The sequence below is a fragment of the Mya arenaria genome, chromosome 8 (assembly GCF_026914265.1).
Source record: "Mya arenaria isolate MELC-2E11 chromosome 8, ASM2691426v1".
Classification (NCBI taxonomy): Eukaryota; Metazoa; Mollusca; class Bivalvia; order Myida; family Myidae; genus Mya; species Mya arenaria.
In genome coordinates this window covers 48,763,068-48,786,407 of record NC_069129.1, presented here as the reverse complement: position 1 = coordinate 48,786,407, position 23,340 = coordinate 48,763,068, and the positions used below count along the sequence as shown (strand labels likewise).

Sequence of the window (23,340 nt, the reverse complement as noted above, 5' to 3'; positions counted from 1 at the left end):
TGTAAATTCATTCCCTTTTTAACCGCATATACAGGACTTAAAGACGAGCCCATAGTACGAGAATAATCAACGTCAAAGACATTTTTTTTTTGGATTGTCAATAGTGGTATATAACAAACCGAACAAATTGGATATTGTAAGTCTGTGCTTTAACAGTTGTCTAAAGTGTTTAAAAAATACAAAAAATGGCTCAAGCTCAGATACGTTTTTCTAACGAGTTGCAGACATATTTGAGAGGTTTTGGTTTTGAAAATGTCTCTTGGTCACCAATAAGAAGGGAAATTACATGCACACTTGGTAACAAATTTGTCATAGTTGTGAAAGAGAGACAGCGACGCATTAAAATAATATTTAAAAAGTGTCACCAAAGTTTTCATTTACCATTTGATATTTTTGAAACTCTCTGTGATATGAAGGAAAGTGTTCAGTTATTGGCTTCATTCTTACACGGACAGTCGAAATGACAACTTCAAAACTATTAGAGTTTGAATATAGTTCTCCAAGCATGCTAATCTTTCAAGACAGACTTAAAACGTTCGACATGTGGCCACCTCAAATAGAACCAAACAAGTTCCAATTATCTTCAGCAGGATTTTATTATACTGGCAGAAATGACACAGTAGAGTGTTTTTCTTGCGGTTTGCGATTACATCAGTGGCAGAAAGGAGACGAGTCGTTGTTAGAACATAAAACACATTCTCCAAGTTGTTTATTTTTGAACATAATTGGACATCATAAAAACGACATTTCATGGCAGCATAAGGACACCCGATCTTCGTCCTCCAATGACTCATCCCGAGCACCATGGACGTGGACCGAACCTCTGGCGGGTTTTCAATATGGCGATATCCCCGGATGATCTGAAAATTCAAATTTGAATTTTTCCGTTACCATATGTAACTATAAAAGACATACAACACAGCACAGACATTCAGTGTTTCATCGACATTTGGTGTGATCATATCGCAGCAGAAAAACTTAACATGGATTGCAGTGAACTATCTCAAGATATTTATGAAAATGAACATTGTGACTCCAAAACGAATGTTATGGACACTACAGAGATTTATACTCCAGTTTCTACAAGTGTCGCGCTAATGAATTCATACTTTGACTTTGTATATGCGAAGGCACTGTGTGAGGTTATGGGTATGGTGACTAGACAACTTTGCTATGGTTGCCAGATGGATCTCCCATCTCAAAAAGATCACGATTGTATCATGGATACAGACCCTGATGATGATGAGTATAAAATAGAACGTTACTTTAGTGACATGCTAAACGCAGTTAATGAAAAAAATATACTACAAAGTTGGGAAGAAATTGTGCGCATTTCAAACATTTCCTCTGAAATGATTGATTTACACAAACATTTGCTAGAGAGCAATGACTATCTGCAGATAATGAAAACCGAGCGGTGGTGTGAAAAAAATGAAAAGAATGGTGTTGACAATCAATCGCATTGAAGATCGACTGTTTGGTCCATCACGTTGAGCAAAAGAATATTTACAACACAACAAAATGGACATATTATGCAATGTTGTATGTGTTTTATTGCATTTTTCTTCAAAAAAAGAATTCATGAGAAATTAAGAACTCTGGCATTGTGTGGCGTAAAATGATTTGTTATATTTATTACTTTACGAATTTCCTTTTTGCATGTTTCAAATAAATATTTAATTCACTTTATGTACATGTATGTCATTGTATGTATATGCTTGTATGATCATATGCTGACTTATTTTATACATGTTTAGTTTCAAATAAATGTATTTATATCTATACATGTTTTCATTTCCTTGCTTTAGTTTAATTAACAACCCATGTGTCCCATAATATAAACTACTAACAACGATGATCATGTTTAATCATGGATAAAACGCAGAAGGAACATATCCTATCACAATATTATTTCGATTCTAAAAACGCAGGCAGCTTTTTGGGTGCAAAAAAGTTACACAGGATATTAAACCAAAACTATCCAAGAGTATTTACTACTTATTTCATACAGAAATGGCTCAACAATCAAGATTCGTATGCCATTTAACGTCAGGCGAGACATACATATAAAAGACCACGTGTTGAAATGGCGGGTATGAACGATCAGGGTGATATGGATTTAATGGCAGTTGATAACATTGCTAAATACAATGATGGAGTTAAATACCTACTCATTGTTATAGATATATTTTCACGTTTTCTATCCGTTCGACCCTTAGTTAATAAAAAATCTAACACGGTATTGTTAGCAATCAAGGAATTTCTTAGTGTTCATAAGTTTAAAAAGTTAAGAACGGACCGAGGTTCTGAATTTATCAATCGTGAATTAAAAGCGTTTATGCAAAAGAAGAGAGTTTACTTGTTTAATACACAAAGCACCGCTAAAGCAAACTATGCAGAGCGAGTCATTCGTACCCTTCGTGGTATGATATTTAGAATGTTAAGATATCAGCGAAATTATAGATATATAGATCACCTTCAAGATATTGTAAATAGTTACAATAATTCCCCTCATCGGAGTTTGGATGGATTAGCACCAAGTGATGTTACAAAGAAAAACGAGTAACAACTTTGGAGTAAAATGTATATAAAACCTAAAAAATTCCCCAAAACGCTTTAAATATAAAATTGGTGATTTGGTTAGATTAAGTTACACAAAACATCCCTTTAGAAGAGCTTATCAACAACAATGTACTACAGAAGTTTTTAAAATAAAGAGCAAGATTTTCAAACAAGGTTTTCCATTGTATAAGATCATAGACTTGAATAAAGAACCAATATCAGGTTATGTGAATCAAAATGAAAAAATATGGACAATCAGAAAACCTTTTTTCAGCTTACAGTCACACTGACCTTGACCTTTGACCCACTGACCTCAAAATCAATAGGGTTCATCTGCTGGTCATGACCAATAAGCCTACCTAGTATGAGGTCCCTGGGTCAAAGCGTTCTCAAGTTATTGATCGGAAACCGTTTTTCATGTTAAGGTCACACTGACCTTGACCTTTGACCTCAAAATCAATAGGGTTCATCTGCTGGTCATGACCAATACACCTACCAAGTATGAGGTTCCTGGGTCAAAGCGTTCTCAAGTTATTGATCGGAAACCGTTTTTCATGTAAAGGTCACACTGACCTTGACCTTTGACCCACTGACCTCAAAATCAATAGGGTTCATCTGCTGGTCATGACCAATAAGCCTACCTAGTATGAGGTCCCTGGGTCAAAGCGTTCTCAAGTTATTGATCGGAAACCGTTTTTCATGTTAAGGTCACACTGACCTTGACCTTTGACCCACTGACCTCAAAATCAATAGGGTTCATCTGCTGGTCATGACCAATACACCTACCAAGTATGAGGTTCCTGGGTCAAAGCGTTCTCAAGTTATTGATCGGAAACCGTTTTTCATGTAAAGGTCACACTGACCTTGACCTTTGACCCACTGACCTCAAAATCAATAGGGTTCATCTGCTGGTGATGACCAATACACATACCAAGTATGAGGTCCCTCGGTCAAAGCGTTCTCAAGTTATTGATCGGAAACCATTTGGTATTCCGACCGACCGACCGACAGACAGACAGACCGACCGACCGACCGACCGACCGACCGACCGACATGTGCAAAACAATATACCCCACTTTTTTCAAAAGGGGGCATAATAATTCCTGTTGATAAAGATGCAGACAGTCTTTGGTATGTTGATAAAGTTTTAAAAAAGAGAAAAGTCAAAGGGAAATTAGAGTATTTTGTTCGATGGGAAGGATTTCCAAAATCATTTGATAGCTGGATTGATGCAGATCAAGTTCAAGAACAATAATAATGGAACGTTATGTGTTTGTGAGAGACAATGAAAGTAATCACATCTTCACCGAGAACAAACCCTATAACTTCAAAGTGCAGTTAAAATTACCTCTATCTTTTAATGGTTACTGGAAGGTTGCTTTGTGTGAAATAAGTATAAAAACTGATCCTAAAGCAAGAAGAAAAACTGTAGATAATACCTTATTTATTTACTCAAACGTTTGCAAAGAAAGCGTTGTTGACGGAGGTGAACGTCCCTTATTGAGAAGAATAGAGAAAAACGAAGAAAATGGTTGGAATTATGTGTTAGAATCTCCTTTTTATTTACCCTTAAACCGATCAGAATTCCAAGAGATTGATTTCAGTATAAAAACTGTGGAAAACGAGTATGCTTCATTCGTAAGTTCACCAGTGCATCTCACACTTCATTTTAAGCGATATCCATTTTACCCCAAATATGAATCAATCTAAGTTGTATGTACCGAACCCACAAATGTGGATAGACTATTTCAAAAATAACAAACCTCAAGTTGGGAGGGGATTTGCCATTCCACACAAGTCGAAGATGGGAAGTAATGGTATGACAATCAGCACAGTTTCCCCATCGGAACAGACAGTAAACCAGGCGAAAAGTGAGCTGAAACGAGATGGTTTAAATACTTCAGAAATGTCAACCCTTGTTCATAAATTATCCAAACCTTCAGAAGTAACACATCGTGTAAACAGCGCGAGAAAAAAACAGTTCAGAAACAGGAGTAAACAAACTAAACCGAAAAAAGGACAGAAGTCTACAAGAAAAAATAAAAAAACTGAAAATAAACCTGTAAAAAACAATCAAAAATCAAGAAAAGGTGTAAAAGCAAGCAAAAAAGTGGACAATAAATGGAAAATTGATAAGAAAGCGAGAAATAATTCGAAGAAATCTATAACAACGTGGGATATATTTGGTTCATAAAATGTCTTATTTCACAAAAGACGGATTTTCTGAAGGTGTTCCGAATGAATTACTACTATTTGACTTACCTCCTACACAAGTTGCGGTGAATGATGTCCATTATCAAGAGATTCGTCCAATATCCCAAGTGTCGGATGATACTCCCATTGAGTTTCAAATCAGTGGTCAGAATTCGATGGACTATCTCGATCTGAAAGATACATAGTTATGTGTGAAACTAAAAGTAACTAATCCAGATGGATCTAACTTAAAATCGGGTGAGAAGGTGGGACCTGTGAATTTGTTCTTGCAGGCATTATTTTCAATTATAGAAGTGACTCTACAAAACAAGGCGGTTATATCATCTAATTACAATCCATATATAGCCATGTTTAATACTTTACTATGTAATGGAAAAGATGCTTCATTTTCTCAATTGTCTTCTCAACTATTCATAAAAGATGACAATGATCACCCAGAAGACTGTGATCCTAGTGGAGCAAACACTGGATTGTTTTTACGGGCAAAATATATAACAGAATCAAAAACTTTAGAGTTGCAAGGGCCTATATATCACAGTTTATTTACTATTAAACGGTACCTGTTAAACCAAGTGGATGTTAATGTGAAGCTGTATCGTAGTTCTCCAGCATTCTGTCTAAGTTCTGGCGAGACATCCCCAAGCTATAAAGTAAACATTACAGATAGTTATCTTTTAGTAAAAAAAGTTAGAGTCAATCCAGCTCTCATTGTTGCTCACTCTGAGATGTTAAAGATCAACACAGCAAAGTATCCATTTGATAGACTTGAATGTCGGTTACAAACCATTGCTGCAGGAAGTACGGTGTTTACGTGGGATAACTTATTTCAAGGACAAAAACCAAATACAATTGTCGTAGCCTTTGTTAGATCAGCAGCAATTTCGGGAGATTATAAATCAAATCCATTTCATTTCCTAAACTGTGACATTAGGAGTATTTGCCTTTATGCTGATGGGGTTCCAGTGTGGGGTAATCCACTAAAAACAAATTTTAATAATACGCAAATATGTTTCTAACAAATGGAATGTGGAATAAAGATGCTGGACTTGATATAAACAGAGAAGACTTTGCACGCACACCCTGTATTTTTACATTTCAATTAGAGCCAAAGTTTTCTGATGAAGCATTTCTATCTCTAATAAAAACAGGAAATGTGCGATTAGAGGTTCAATTTGGAACGGCTTTATCTACCGCAACAAGCTGTATTGTGTATAATAGTTCTCCTGGATTTTTTCAAATTAACGCTCAGAGAGACATAATAACAGAATGAATACATCACAGCTTCAGTGTTGTATAGACTGTGATCCAATGTTGCAAAAAACAATTTTGGGGGTGTTTGCGGCTGATCAACTACCAAACGACTTGGTATTTCCATGTGGTTTTATTGCCAATACAGACAATCATTTCATGGAAGGAAGACATTGGTGTACATTTTACTTCCCAAATTCAACCACTATCGATTATTTTGACAGTTATGGGAAACCAATTGACTATTTTAACACTTATTATCTGAAATATGCTTCTTATTTTTCAACTGTTATCACAAATTCGAGACAGCTACAAAGTAATTACAGTGATGTTTGTGGCATGTATTGTTTGTTTTTCTTACTACAACGAACAAATGGTGTATCTTTTTATGACATTGTACATAGTTTTTTCAATGATTATGACTGTAATGATTTACTTGTATATAACTTCGTTAGAAATATGTTTCCATATTGTTCGCAAAATGGTTGTTTCAAAAACCAAACATGTAGATCACTAATAAAGTAGTGTATTTAAATGGTTTTTGTTTGTATTCTATTTATTGTGTTCTCTGTTATCAACAAGTGTAGATCATGTTGGATGCATTAATTAAATTTGAATGCCCTGCCACTTGTATTGTGGCAGGAACAAGTGGAAGTGGAAAGTCAACCTTTCTATTTGAGTTGTTTAAAAATGCAAACTCTATGTTTACCATGATTCCGAAAAAGATTATATATTGTTATTCTACCTATCAATCCTTATTTGATGATATGAAAGAACATTTGGAAAATATTGAATTTTTTGAAGGTTTACCAACTAAAGACGATATGGACATGTGGACTATGGAAACTGACTTCAAAATATTAGTGATTGATGATTTAGCACAAAAAGCTTCACAAAGTGTAGATATTGTCAACTTATTCACCATTTATAGTCATCACCATAATTTTTCAGTCTTTTTCGTAGTGCAAAATTTATTTACAGGAGGAAAATATTTTCGAACTATTAGTCTAAACAGTCATTATTTTGTGTTGTTTAACAATCAGAGAGATAAATTACAAATTCAAGCATTAGCCAAACAAATGTTTCCCGGTGAAACGCATTATTTTATGGATGCCTATAGAAAAGCCACAAACAAGAAATATAGTTACCTTCTGGTGGATGTAAGTCCACATTCTAACCCGTTATATAAACTTCGTACAGACATCTTTCCACATCAAACCCCCATTGTATTTCTACATGAAAAGGAGAAAAATGGAAGATAAACTACAGGAGAGACATTTTTTAAAATTTATGATCAACACCAATGAAAAACAACAAAAAATGTTGATAAAAAACTTAACAAAATCTCAATTGGCTGCACTTATAGAGGTGATTTACAATGCTATCAGGGGAAATCTTGTCATTCCAGAAAAGGATAAAAAGAACTTGAAACGATATAGACATGTCATACGTAAAGTAATATCCAAAAGACTCTCTCAAAAAAGGAGGAAAGCCATTCTGTTAAAATATTTCAAACAGTTTTTAGCGTTAATTAAACCCAGTGAATCATGGCTCAAGAATTAGTGTTAATTACTAAATCAAAGTATGAATACTTACTCTCTAAATGTGATGGAAGTTTACAAAACAGTCAACCTTTTAAAAACAATAACATGGTATTACAAAAAAATGGTAAGAATTCACAGAAAAGGTTGACTCAAAATGGCGGGAAGTTACAGAAAAAATCAATTCAAAATGACGGAAATTTACAGAAAAGACTAGTCGTGAAACGTTTAAACAAGTTTTTTGAAAAACCTAAAAACAATAAGAAAAAAAATGAGAATCTCAAAGAAATAAAGTCAAAACAAAACAAAAGGGGAAAAACAAAGATAATTAACAAATTGAAATGGATTCCCTATAGTATTTGAAATTCAAATGTTTAAAATTCAAATGTTTGGCGAACTTTTTTCCCGCCAAATTCACATTTTGGTGGAATATTTTCATACCAAAACATTTGACAAACTAGTTCATTTACTATTGAGTTTCCGAGTTAGTAACATTCTTTAAGTTTTTACAGAAGGAAGAAATTGATACTTTTGAACCAGAGGATGGATCTAAGGGGTATATTCTAGAAGTAGATCTAGAATATCCAAAACATTTACATGACAGTCATAACGACTACCCATTAGCTCCGGAACGTAAATTCACACCCAATGAAAAATTATCTCCTTATGCTCAACATGTGTTGAAACATTTACACAACAGTGAGGAACTTCCACCCAGAGCAAAGGTGGAAAAATTACTCACCACTTTAGAAAACAAACAGAATTATGTACTTCACTATCGCAACCTGCAACTGCATCTCCAACTCGGTCTAAAATTGAAAAAAAATACATAAAGTATTAGAGTTCCAACAAGAGGCTTTCATGAAACCCTACGTTGAGTTCAACACCAAAATGCGACAACAAGCCAAGACTGCTTTCGAGAAGAACTTCTTCAAACTCATGAACAACTCGGTCTTCGGTAAGGTTGTTGTTTTTTGTTGGTTTTTTTGTTTGTTTTTTGGGGGTTCGTGTTAATTATTACATTGTTATCATTTTTGTATGATCTGCCCGTATGTAATTTATACAATAAATTTATTGTCACTTCCATACCACTAATACTTATCTACAAAAACAACTGTTCAATAATTGTCAGCAAACTCCGCGCAGTGTTACTTCCCTTGCAGTACAGTAATCACTGCCACCACAAGATTTTCATCCAAAATTGGATGAAAACTTTTAATGGCATTTTTTTTAATCATATATATTTATTCTTATATCCTTTCTTAAATAATTACTTTACGCCAGTTGATAGGCATAATATGTTTTATAAAAAAATAACAATTAAAAAAAACATTCGGAAATGTTCGGTCTTTTTTCAAATTGAAAGTAGGATTTACAAATTACAATATCAACATGGATGTGTTGTTAGCTATTCAGACATGTATCGAACGTTTTGCATTTTTTCCTTTTATGGAATAAAATCGTTTATTTTCTAAACAAATGAAACATGTTGCTGGAATTTCTTTTAAAGGTGTTCCGTCCATTTTGTAAATTGCAATCACGTGCCGTTTCTATCATCACGTGATATTTGTGAAGGCAGTGATTACTGTACTGCAAGGGAAGTAACACTGCGCGGAGTTTGAATTGTCAGGCGTAGTTTCACTTTTTGGTATTTCATTCATCTTCAATCAGACGCTTACAAGTGCTCATGTACAATTAGGAACCTAAAGTAAAACTGACCAAAACTAACTACCGGCAAGTAAAAAGTGTATTTTTCGGTCCCATTTTCATATCCCTCATCCAAAACACAGGTATCTAGGATAACGACGGATACCATCATAAAAACATATATTGAGCAGTTCAGAGTAAAGATTAACATGATGAAAAGTTACTTACCAAAAATTTTGTTTACTTTCAGGAAAAACCATGGAAAATCTTCGGAAGCATCGGTCCGTAGAACTTGTTCATACAGAAAAACGACTACAGAAGGTGTCATCCAAACCCACTTATAAGATGCACCGGATTTTTTCTGAAGACCTTGTTGGTGTTGAATTAAGTCGCAAAAAAATTAAATTAAATAAACCAATTTTTGTTGGAATGAGTATCCTTGATTTGTCAAAATATACCATGTACGATTTTTATTATAATCATTTGAAAAATGTGTATGGTAGCAACGTTGAGCTAGAATTAACGGACACAGATTCATTTTTAGTATCATGTACAACACCGGACATTTTCCAAGATATGTTGGCCTATTCACATTTGTTTGACACTTCAGATTTTCCTAAAGATCATTTTTTATATAGTGACTTCAACAAAAAAGTAATGGGAAAAATGAAAAGTGAAACAAATGAGAAATGTATTAGTGAATATTGCGGTTTGCGATCGAAAATGTATGCATTTAAGTGTGATGATATAGACGAGAAAAGAGCAAAAGGGATATCAAAAGCGGTTGTTAAAAAATCATTGACTCTTAATGATTATAAACATGTATTATTTAATAATTCTCAAATGCACTCAACAATGCATTCATTAAGAAGTCATAACCATAAAATTTATCTGGAAACAATCAGCAAAGTAGGATTATCTAGTTTTGATGACAAAAGATTTTTATTAGAAGATGGAATTAAATCATATGCTTATGGACATTATAAGATACAAGAGATATAATTTCTATGTTTTATACCAAATTACATCTAATTTCATGTGATGTTATCTACTGCTCTACTGTTAAAATGTAACCTAGAATAAATAAAAAAAAAAATGTATGATCTTTGTTAAACAAATTGTTTGAATTCAATTATAATCAACTTTATTTGTATTTGCATTGTATTGTATTTATAAGAAAATAAATATTAAAATCTTGTCTGATATTTTATTTATTGATACAACATACCGGAATGGTATAAAATAGCTCGTCAGACATGTCCTCAACTTATAAATCTAAATTTGGTCTTGTTAAATTTTAAAATATTGTATTAATGGAATGAAATAGTTATACACAAAAATAAATAATAAAAAACATTCACGTTTTCATTACAATTAGATCGAACACATCTTAACATTTCTGTAGGGTTGATTTAATGAAATGTAAACGATACATCATACCTTTAAGGTATGAGGTTATTTGATAAAGAAATTGTGTGAATCCTTTACCGATTTAATAAAAATAGTGAAACTCAAAAGAAGCTAAGAGAGGACAAAACTGTTATATCTTCAAAACCTACTTTTGGTAGTCAAAATAAAAGATTATTTAGTAAGTTGTTTGAAAAACTTTCATGTCATTGTAAGGTTCAACGGAGGTGTCCATAATGATAAACAGAGTCCAGTGAATCGAGCGCTGGCATTTGACAATGGTTTAATAAGTGATTTATTGTGATAGCTCACCACAGTGGAAGAGCTTTAGTCACCCTGAATGATAAACTAGATATATGATAACGACAATCTCGTCTTTTGAGCCATCAGCAGCTCATTTAACTGTCTTCACTTTTAAGTTATTACAATGGGTACGTCGGAGAGTAATTGGGTGGCTATTAGATATGGTGTTGTTGTACGAATTGACACTAAACGGTCAGGTTTTAGTCATTCAATTTCTTGAAATCACTTTCGATCACGCGATGGCTGGGTTCTGATGAACTTTTGTTTGTCAATGACCTGTGATCTTACATATAAAAGAATCCGTTTGATCACATATAAAGATGGTGGAGGTTATGATAAGTCCATCGTCTGATGAGGGAAAACAATACCATTAAATAGATCCTAGGTCGATGACCCTATGTTAGAAACGTTGGATGAGTTGTCCTTTGACATACAATACACTGATGTGGTTAGTGTGACAATGCTATTGTTTATATCCCTTCTATTGAAATGAATACTGTTAATCAATGGAGACCCAGTTAAACAATGACCCTTTGTCTTGGATTTCAAACAATGGTTAAATATGGCCGCTAACGCGGGAAACCGCCAAAGATGGCCGCGAGAGTCAATTTCAAACGCACATCCAATTAAAAGACACATGCTAAATTTATAAGTTTAATGATGTATATTAATGTGTGATCAGTTCGTCCTCCACCTCCTTGTCTGTCTGGAGCGTACATCTGACAGGATCCAATTGCCCTATCCACCTAATGTACAGTAGCAATACTGAATTTTATCACCACACTTGCTAAAATGTATAACAATGTTGTTAAATTAGATGAGTTTGACTTGTAATTGCTGAAAGTATAGCTTTCATATCAAATATCTGCTGTATGTTTTAAATTAGAGTATGTCTTGCTATACCTATTTCAGGGACTAGAATTTGTCATCAATGCCATCGCGGATAAAATCATTTGCAAGTGAATAATTGCTTTTTTTTTCTAGAACGGGCATAAGTACAATTTTCAATGTTCGTTGAATGCACAAGACTATAGGTACTCACATTACAATAACATAGTTGTTAAATGTTTTTCTCAAGAAGCAAATATTACCTGGAACAATTTGAACACCTGCTGAAGGAAAGTCATTTCCCCCTTTCTCCTCTTTAGCCAATATATCATTCGTCATAAATCTGTCAAAACCAGGGTACAAAATCAAGTACTAGTAATACGAAGGTTATTAAGGTACCTCTTTGTAAATTATTGGATCAACCAATCATGATTACAAGTAAACATTTAATATAAAGTATATAATACTGCAAAAGTTTCATGAAATCAAACCTGTGAAAAAGATGATGTTATAAATCTGTTTAATATCAATATGTACAGGATTGCTTGGTGACAGTTAATTAAACTATGTACAATAACAATGATTAATTACAAACTAGTTTAATAACATACAAAACAAAATATCGCATGGGGCTTTCTGATTCTAACCAAAGATTAAAACAACACAGTAATGACTAATATTGATCTCAAAAAGAGATTTTTAAAGAGGAAAATTATCATTATCTTCTCACACAAAGGAGTGTGTAATAAATCGAGCGTTGGACAACGGTTTAATTAGTGACCTACTGTGATAGATCACCTCATTGTACTAGATTTAGTTAGCCTGGATGATAAACTAAATGTATGATAACGATAATAGTGACAGTCCCGTCTTTTGGACTTTCAACACATCATTTAACCGACTTTTCACTTTAATGGTATTACAATGCGTCAATGACATGTGCTTTTTCACCTTAAATAATCAGAAGTTTGATCACTTAAAAAGATAGAGGGGGTTATAATTAGTACATCGTGTGATAAGGGGACAACAATTAAAGGCAATACTATTAAACAAATGACGCGTTAATCATTGTTAGAAACTTTGGAGCGTTGTCCTTTGGCATACATAACCCTGATCTGATAAAGACGATAGTGCTATCTTCGTGTCGTACCATAAACTACATTGAAATGAATACTCTCAATCAAACAATGCACACGTCAACATTCCGCGGACCTGCCTGTGATGGGACCCGCCAGATTCGTCAAAGATGACCGCGAGTTACCTTCTTTTACCCTATAACCTAGTGATAACTATGGGTTTTTTCCTTTGTAAAAATGGAAAACATTATTATTTTTTTGAACAGAGACATTATAAATCTTTGTGGTAATGAAAAAACTGTATCTGCTGATGAACAAGGACAACAAACGTCTTTTCAAAGTTTTAAAATGAACATTTTGAAACCTTTGTCTTAAACTTTCTTCCAAAACATTCGTGTATGAATCGTTATTCTTTGAAACAAAGAAATCATATAAAATCATTAAAGGGAAAAAAACGTTGTAATTTTCCTAACTAGTGAGATCAAATTTTGTTTATTACTTGTAAAAGGGATTGAAAAAAAACTTTTGAAAAATTTGATGATTGTAGAAAACAATAGTTGTTATCATAACCTCTCAACTGTTAGGTCAGCTCAATATAACCTTTATCAATATTTTATGTAAAATGATCATGAGCCCCTTTTAAAAGGTATCAAGTACAATCATTATAACAATCGTGACCATTTCTATGATAAATGTTATTGTTAACATGTTAAGATTGTTCTCTCTATCGCTCCTTTTGGGAGTTGAATTGATATATAAAAATATTGTATTGATGGTGATAACGGAACTCATCTTGGCTAATGTTATGTTAACGGAAAAATGAGTATGGTTTTGCAAGGTGAAAAGTTCATATCACCGTTCATCAAATTTGAATGTCTTTCACTGTTAACAATGACCCTTTGTCTTGGATTTTAAACAATGGTTAAACATAACCGCTAAAAGCGGGAAATCGCCAAATCTGACCGCTAACGCGCGAAATCGCTAAATATGGCCGCGAAAGTCAATTTCAAACTTGCGCATGCGTAAACAATGGAACCACCGACAAAACCACCGCACCACCAAACAAAATGGCCGCGAAAGTCAATTTCAAACTTGCGCATGCGCAAACAATGAAACCACCGACAGAACCACCGCACCACCAAACAAAATGGCCGCGAAACTCCAATTATTATACTACTTTCGGTCACCGTTTTAACATTGCTGCCTCGGGCATTTTTAGTTATTCTCGTATTCAAACTTCATTTACTCAAAAACAGGTTTTTCTAGGAAATTGAATACCATTCAAATCAAGTCTAGACGTCCATTGAGAGTGTTGAATCAACCATTCATGATGTGAATGAACATTTTTGCCTTTGGCAAGCATGATTAATAAATATTTGGGATATATTTAAACTTATAGGAATTAAAAGGATGGTGTTTCTTGGAAATATAAAACTGCTTAAGTCGACGCTAAAGGCCGTTGAATGTGTTGAACTTACCATCACTACCACCAATACAACTGCCACCACCAACAAAAACAACAACAACAAAATCAATTGCATTAAAGTGACACTCGTATTCAAAATCAATACAAACACATGTAAAACAAACATCAATTTTGACTGATAAACCTTTAACTGCTTACTAAATAAAATACTTATGGATATTATTAATTACCGATAACAAGATTGTAACCGTGTATTTGATAGCAGAAAGCGCAAAAATAGTAATTGATTGGTGAGTGCTAAAAGATTTACTGTGGTCTAATATAGTCTCATAAGATAGAAAACCCGTGTTTTATGCTCATTTTTTTCCAAATTAAACTCGGTATCCCTCATAAGAACATTGTTTTCGACATAGATTTATCCTTTTGGAAATATTAAAACAGTATTATAAATTTTGGTTAATCTTATTTAGGAGTAAAAGTGCATCTTTAACGTTTATAAAACGATTATTTTATAATAATTATTATAATAATTGCAAGGGGATATCATAACAGACACACATTACGAATGTGAAATTATAACATTCTGGCGTTAACATTTTAGATTCATGATTATAGTAAGAAATTAAAGTATCATAAAGATGGCTTATAGGTTTTGAATATGACATGAAATACCATTGTTTAAAGCTGCACTCTCACAGATAGACCGTTCTGACATTATTTTTTTATTTCTGTCTTGGACTGAGTCAAATTTCATTTTCATGAATGTCTGGAAACCAGTGTTATAAGACGGCTGACCAAAAAATCATTTCGCAGTTTTTTCATAATTAGTTACGTTCGAAAATTGATATTGTATGGCTTAAAACGTTACTTACTTTTTAAGAAAAATGAGTTTATCGGCAAAAATTTGCTCATTCAAAGACAAACAATAAAAATAAATATTGTCAAAACGGTCAATCTGTGAGGGTGCAGCATTAAAGGTCCTGCCACAGCAGTTTGGTCAAATTAGCCGAAATGTTCGTTGGTAATTGGTCAATATTTATTAAAACAATCTACGCCGCTTTTGGAGCCCCGCCTCCGGACTTTTAACCAGAGTTTGATTGAAAGTTAAGTTTTTTTTTCAAACTCTTCGACAAACCTTTTCCCAATATGGCCGTCAGAGCACTGTCAAAACATTATTTTGGAAACAGGTTTGTGGCGGTGTTCGATGAAACTGCTCACCTTATCAAACTTCGGTAATAAAAGGAATGCGGGGCTCTTTAGGCGGCATAGACTGCCCTTTGTTTTATTTAAAAAGGTGTCTTCATTTTAAGCAAAATGTTCCCTTCCGACGTAGCATATATGACGCAATTTATCACGTGGTATACACACACTGTTACTGTTTTAAATCACAGGTAGAAAATGTTATGCTTAGTCTAGTTTCTGCAACTGAAATATGGACACACAAGATTTTTGAAAATAAAAGATCCATTTCTAATCATTATTTCTTTCAAGAAATATAACAATCAAAATTTTACACTTAAGTTAAAATATGTTGAACATTTCTTAAGATTCTTCTGTAATACGTCGGACCCTGGTAACATATTAACTCGCCCATAAGGACTCATACATAAGCTGACGGATACATTATTAGATACATTGGTAGCATCACGTATTAATGTCCATCAACCAATTATGTTACTTCCTTTTGCTGAAGTGCGTAACTTTCGCTTTTTAAAATCATGGACTTCAAAGATAACATTTGAGCATATATATCATTATTTGCTGAAGCGTTCAAATCGTCAGTATCTTAGTTTTAACACCACTAATGATTTTCCACACTTTATTTCGTTAAAGAAAAACCGTTAAAGGCATTTTACAAACCATAAAATAGTCACTTTAACTTCCCCAAATGATTACCAACTGATATCACTGCCGTTTGAAGCAATGCTTAAGGTTAAGATAGACGGTAGACAAAAACAAACTTGTCCAGTCTGTAAATCCACAATGCCTTGTAGAATCGACGTTAGGTAGTCTTGCAATTCTTTCCTAAAATTATGGTTTTTGAGAGTGCTTCGGGTGCTCCCTTCAAGCGCTGCGCTAAACCTTAAAGTTCCATTCGTTAAAAATACACAATGACGGTGATGTGTGCTTTTTGAAAACCGAATTTTACAGGTTTACTACACCACGCACATAAGCTGCACGCTATTTATTGAACGTTTGGCCTTGAAAACATGGTACAAAACAGTTACGTCACCCGCAACCCTCGAGATTGAAATTGTACACTCGCCCGTATACCTCTATCACACTATTCGAAGACCAGGATAACCGCACTACGTTCTTTTAACATGTTCAAAGTCCGCTCACGTCCTTCACGTCCATTAAGACCGCACTACGTTCTTTTAACATGTTCAAAGTCCGCTCACGTCCTTCACATCCACTAAGACCGTACCACGTCCTTATCGGTGTCTAATGCGTTCCTACTACGTTGACCAAGTTTAGACTGCGTTTGGAGGGCGGAGTGGGAATGTGGACAAGTGTGATGGGGGCATAATCATGCGCTCGTGCATAATCCCAATCACTCGTTGATCTTTTTGTGCCGTTACTATTTCATATCCCACTATTTGTACTGCTACGCTCACTCCACCTATTCTTAATCATTAAGCATGTTTCTTTTACAAATCTGGGTTTAATAGTATGGTTGAAAAATTACTTAATGGGGCACGTCCGTTTCGAGCAGTATTTCTTATAAACTCATAGGTTTACATGTACACACTTATGGAACTTTAATAAATTTCAGTCAAAAAATGTTATTTTCATGCTTATCATAGCTTCATGCTTTATGAAAGAACGAGAAAAGTCAAAGCTGTAACAGTTTATTCAAAAGCATCATACATCAAGCATTAATCAGACATAACACATACATGAAATATGCATAATACATATATACATCACACATACATCATACGTCATAATTGTTACGTCATACATATCAACATGATTCAAATACATCATACGTCACACATGTTACGGCATACATATATACATCACAAATACATCATACGTCATAATTGTTACGTCATACATATCAAGAAATACATACATATTCAATAAACAATATTTATTTTGTACCATACATTGGCCCGATTGTTCAGAACTTCGTTAAAGTTAACAACCTGATTAACGACATCATTGTTAACTTTCAAAGGTGAACTATTTGAGATGTGCTCATATATTTAAACAAAACAAGTACAGCTGAACAGTTGTCTCACCGCTTGTTATGAATAATGCAAATCATCTGTGTATCTGTGAAACTTACAGAGCAATATTGACTTGAAATTTAACAACGATGACGTTAATAACGTTGTTAACTTTAACAAAGTTCCCAATGTATCTTATACTACATAACAAAACGTCGTGGAGTCTTATGGGAGAGCATATAATACATGTAGACTACTTATCAACTGCTAGATACTGCAAACTTAGCATCATGACTAACAACATAAACTTTCATAAGGTTAGGTTATTAGTACATATTTACGCGCATAATTCATGCAAAACACCAAGTCTGTAATGAGTTCATCATTATAAGTATCATCAAACTTAGAATTTCGTCTTTAAACATAGTGTTTAGCAAATAACGTTTGCGTATTACTTTATATTACTACAAAATCATACTTATGTTCAATGTCCACACTATCGCTTAGTTCACAATACAGTCAAAACTCGCTTTTTCAAAGCCGTTGGGACCTCGAGAATGACTTCGAGATAGCGAGCATTCGAGATAACCAAAACACCAAAAGTGTACTAAAAATGTTTTAAAAAGTTCGACATAACAAGAACATCGAGATAACAGAGTTGGACATAGTGAGTTTCCGCTGTATATTCAGTTTCTGTCAATGTGATTTCTTCTATATTGCTATTAAACTGTGACATTTCAGGCAATGGTTTTAACAACTGAAAATGTGTGTTACAGTTATTATAGCCAGTCAAACTTTTGGTAAACAATGCATTTAACAAGTAAACTCCAATAAAAACAACTTTAAGACATGATTCGGTTAGTTTTAAGCATTTTCTGCACGGTGTGCACGATTTCAGCAGTTTACTTTTCTGCTACTTACTGTACTAACAAATAGGTCCAGGAAAAAATCCCCCAAACTTGCTTACACGACCCCATTTCTCGGAACATCTAAAGTCCATTAAAACTTGATTAAGCGAAGCCCAATGTTTTTGTTGTTTTATTTACCAAATTTGTTTAATATTCACTTTCATAAGAGTTTTTGGAGTTTAAAAGGACATTATATTCATGATTCATGAAAATCAAAGCACGCACGCACGCACGCAAGCGCAAGCACGCACGCGCACGCGCACACGCACGCACGCACGCACACACGCACACACACAAACACGCACGCACGCACGCACGCACGCACACACACACACACACACACACACACACACCAGCCAACCACACGGAATATGTTGCCTGAATAATTGAATGAAAACAAAAGCTAAGAAAACAGTAACGAAGCAATATTTTTAAAGATCGCCATGCTATAATTAGATGGAACAGTGTAAAAAAATAATTCCGTACATATTTGCACTGAAGCTTTGTATGTGTTTGTTTAATATGACCATACAAACAAGTTCAATTATTTTTTTCCGAAATAAACTAGTTTTGACCACAAAAAAATCTCGTCTGTGAGTGACAAAAACAGCATTAAAATTTTTCAGTGATAGTTTTAATATACATATATAATTTAGTACAATATAAAAATAATATTGTCTACCTTTCTTGAAAGACAACATCATTTTCTTTACATTTGCATAGAAAAGCATGTCTAAAATAGAAACTTGCTTGTCCAGTCATCAGTATCTTTTAAAGCTGCACTCTCAGAGATTGATCGTGTTGACAACTTTTTTATTTGTTGTCTTTGAATGAGCCATTTTTGGGAATAAATGTCTAGAAACCAGTGATATCAGAAAGCTGACACAAATCAGATCGCAGGTGTTTATATTTACGTTCTATAAGTGATGTGTTATGGCTTAAAGCTGCAATCTCACAGATTTACCGTTTTTACAACTTTTTTTATTTTTTTGTCTTAGAAAGAGCACATTTTTGCGTAGATATCTTCAAACCAATGATATAAGATTGCTGACAAAAAATCAGATCGTACATTTTCATATTTCCGTTCGAAGATTAATGTTTTATGGCTTAAACCGTTACTAACGGTTTAAGAAAAATGCATAAAACATCAATGTTTTAACTTAAATATAAAAATCTGCGATCTATTTTTTTGTCAGCAGTCTTATATAACTGGTTTTCATGGATTTTCGCAAAAATTGGCTCGTTCCAAGACAAAAAATAAAAAAAGTTGTCAAAACGTTCAATCTGTGAGAGTGCAGCTTTAAAGCATTATACAATATTACTTATAGTTTGAGGTATCAAGGTATTACTCGATTGAAAGCATTGTGATTCTGAAATATTTTGTTTTAAACCTGTCAATCTGTGAGAGTGCTGCTTTAAGTACTACTGACAGGAGGCGTGGTAATTCCGAATATAGCGCATGACAAAGTAAGTTATAATGCTGACAGGAAGCGTGATAATTCCGCATATAGCTCGTGACAAGGTAAGCTATAATGCTGACAGGAGGCGTGATAATTCCGAATATAGCTCATGACAAGGTAAGCTATAATGCTGACAGGAGGCGTGATATTTCCGCATATAGCTCGTGACAAGGTTACTATAATGCTGACAGGAGGCGTGATAATTCCGCATATAGCTCATGACAATGTAAGCTATAATGCTGACAGGAGGCGTGATAATTCCGCATATAGCTCGTGACAAGGTAAGCTATGATGCTGACAGGAGGCGTGATAATTCCGCATATAGCTCGTGACAAGGTTACTATAATGCTGACAGGAGGCGTGATAATTCCGCATATAGCTCATGACAAGGTAAGCTATGATGCTGACAGGAGGCGTGATAATTCCGCATATAGCTCATGACATGGTAATCTATGATGCTGACAGGAGGCGTGATAATTCCGCATATAGCTCTTGACAAGGTAAGCTATAATGCTGACAAGAGGCATGACAACTCCGAATATAGCTCATGACAAGGAAAGCTATAATGCTGACAGGAGGCGTGATAATTCCACATATAGCTCGTGACAAGGTAAGCTTATAATGCTGACAGGAGGCGTGATAATTCCGCATATAGCTCATGACAAGGTAAGCTATAATGCTGACAGGAGGCGTGATAATTCCGAATATAGCTCATGACAAGGTAAGCTATAATGCTGACAGAAGGCGTGATAATTCCGCATATAGCTCGTGACAAGGTAAGCTATAATGCTGACAGGAGGCGTGATATTTCCGCATGTAGCTCATGACAAGGTAAGCTATAATGCTGACAGGAGGCGTGATCATTCCGAATATAGCTCATGACAAGGTAAGCTATAATGCTTACAGGAGGCGTGATAATTCCGAATATAGCTCGTGAAAAGGTAAGCTATAATGCTGAGAGAAGGCATGATAATTCCACATATGGCTCGTGAAAAGGTCAGCTAAAATGCAGACAGAATGCAAGATAATTCTGCATACGGATCATGACAAGGTATTCTTTAATGCTGACAGAAGGCATGATAATTCCGCATATGGCTCGTGAAAAGGTTAGCTAAAATGCTGACAGAATGCAAGATAATTCTGCATACGGTTCGTGACAAGGTAAGCTATAATGCTGACAGAAGGCATGATAATTCCGCATATGGCTCGTTACAAGGTAGGCTATAATGCTGACAGAAGGCATGATAATTCCGCATATAGCTCTTGACAAAGCAGAATGCATGATCATTCCGCATTTAACTCGTGACAAAGAAACCTATGCTGCGGACAGAGGGTATGGTCGTTCTGTATATATCTGTTTATGGAATGTTCTTTTCACGGGAAGACATCTGACAACTATAAAAATAGAATTATTTTACTCTTTGATACCGAAATTGCAGAAAAAGTTACACTTTAAGTAAAATAAATTGATTAAGGGGGGGGGGGGGCGAACCCACGCTAGTACAGTCAAAAGAAAAAAAATAGATAACTGGCAACATAACCGATCGCCCACAAGGACTCTTACAAAATCTGAACAATTATTTGACCTATAATCCTTTGTTTAAAAGCGTTTTTCTAATGCTATTTAAAATCGTGCTCTTCAAGGACAATATGTGAGCATATATATCAACATTTGTTGAAGGGTTCCATTCATCAGTATTTTACTTTTTACAATCTTAATGATTCGACACACTTTATTTCGACATAAAAAGGGAATTTTACTCTAACATCCGCGAGTCCTTTATCATATATATTTATTGCATACTGCGTGAGTAAAAATGTATTTTCCTTATCAAAATAGTCAATTTATCCTAGACAACATAAGCTAGACTTCTACACATTTGTGAACTTTAACAATTGACCGGACACCACAGCAAATATGCAGATCAATTTAAAAAGTTGTTTTCTAGTTGAAGTTAGTCAGTTTGAAGTCACATCAGATGGGTGCCGCTTTGTCAAATGTGAAAACTTTAGGAAACTGTTCCCCCGAAACACGATTTTTAAACGATAGATCAAGTTATAAACGAAGCACACCACACAAAAACGGGGACGCTTGAATCATCTGAAACAAAACTATTTTTTTTTAAATATTTAAAAATAACATTACAACAACTTTAAAGTCTACCTAAGAAAACTCAAGAAAACTATATGTTAATCCCGGATAAAACTGCCACCTGTATGTACAGACTATCATCGTTGACAATACTAATATCCTACTACATGTATAATAAAAACGCGTGGGTGGGCGGGACCAAACATATTTCACTAACGTTTTCATGCTGCCAATAAAAATGCATCGAGTGACGAAACCACGCCGCCCACTACCTTAAATATTCCTGCACGTACACCCGCACGTTCCCGCCAATATTCCTACGCCAAAAGACAAATAAGAGACGACAAATCGTTTATTTTGAAACGGTAAAATATATTTAAAGGAACACCATTGGGATCCTCAAATGAATTTCTTATATGCATTGAGTGTAAGTACCATGCTTACCTTTGCCCACTTACTTGTTGGTAATTTCAATCAGCTGATTGTTAAATAAATGTAATTTTGATAACTTTCAACCATTTCTTTATTCTTTCATTTTTAAGCATTCAAAATGTCTATACTATAAATTAATTGTTCACACTATATTTAAAGTACTTTCGAATAAATTATCATGATTATGAAGACATAATGGCAAACAATTGTATAAAGCTTGATATATACATGTAACTATGCCATTTGCAGTATATTCTTATTTGCTGTTTTGAGATAATTCTGTAAAAAATGAGACCTTTGTGACTGTATGTTATATTTCATGCACAGCAACCCAAACAAATTTGCCATACACTATGCAGTATTTAAAGAGACTTGTTAACACTTTATAAAATTGGTAACGAAATAAGGGGAGGGATGGGGAAAGGGAGAGTGATATGGAAAAGAGGGGGATGGGCAAAGGGAGAGGGATGGGGAAAGGGGAGAGGGATGGGGATAGGGAGAGGGATGGGGAAAGGGGAGGGATGGGGAAAGGGAGGGAAGGGATAGGGATGGGGAAGGGGGATGGGGAAAGGGGAGGGATGGGGAAATGGGGGATGGGGAAGGGGAGGGATGGGGAAAGGGTGAGGGATGGGAAAAGAGGGGATGGGGAAAGGACGATGGATGGGGAAAGGGAGAGGGATGGGCAAAGGGAGATGATGGGGAAAGGGAGAGAGATGGGCAATAGGGGAGGGTTGGGGAAAGGGGAGGGATGGGGAAAGGGAGAGGGATGGGCAAAGGGAGATGATGGGGAAAGGGAGAGGGATGGGCAATAGGGGAGGGTTGGGGAAAGGGGAGAAATGGGGAAAGGGAGAGGGATTGGGAAAGGGGAGGATAGGGAAAAGGGAGAGGGATGAGGGAAGGGAGGGGATGGTGATAGGGATAGGAATGGACAAAGGTAGATGGATTGAGAAAGGGAGAGGGACGGGGAAAGGGGGAGGGCTGGGGAAAGGGAGAAGGATGGGGAATCGGAGAGGGATAAGG

At 35.0% G+C, this 23,340-nt stretch overlaps 1 protein-coding gene and 1 long non-coding RNA gene across 3 annotated transcripts; one reads left to right on the top strand and one right to left on the bottom strand.

Annotated features, from left to right (window-relative positions):
- Window positions 1-692: 692 nt before the first annotated feature.
- On the bottom strand, window positions 693-7,261 carry LOC128242400 (uncharacterized). 2 transcript variants are annotated; one of them, XR_008262600.1, is made up of 5 exons: window positions 7,173-7,261; window positions 5,337-5,419; window positions 4,825-4,946; window positions 4,326-4,438; window positions 693-860 (listed from the first exon to the last, which is right to left on the bottom strand). It is a non-coding gene; the product is annotated as an uncharacterized LOC128242400 (long non-coding RNA). The 2 variants fall into 2 exon arrangements; XR_008262601.1 differs by lacking the exon at window positions 5,337-5,419 and having other exon boundaries at window positions 7,173-7,230.
- A 15,493-nt stretch (window positions 7,262-22,754) lies between these two features.
- Window positions 22,755-23,132, top strand: LOC128244315 (protein qua-1-like). The gene has a single exon (XM_052962330.1). The coding sequence runs from the start codon at window positions 22,755-22,757 to the stop codon at window positions 23,130-23,132; it is 378 nt and encodes a 125-aa protein (XP_052818290.1).
- Window positions 23,133-23,340: the final 208 nt, after the last annotated feature.

Coding starts and splice junctions, on each gene's coding strand:
- LOC128244315 (XM_052962330.1), top strand. CDS start 22,755: ATGGAAAAGAGGGGGATGGGCAAAGGGAGAGGGATGGGGAAAGGGGAG.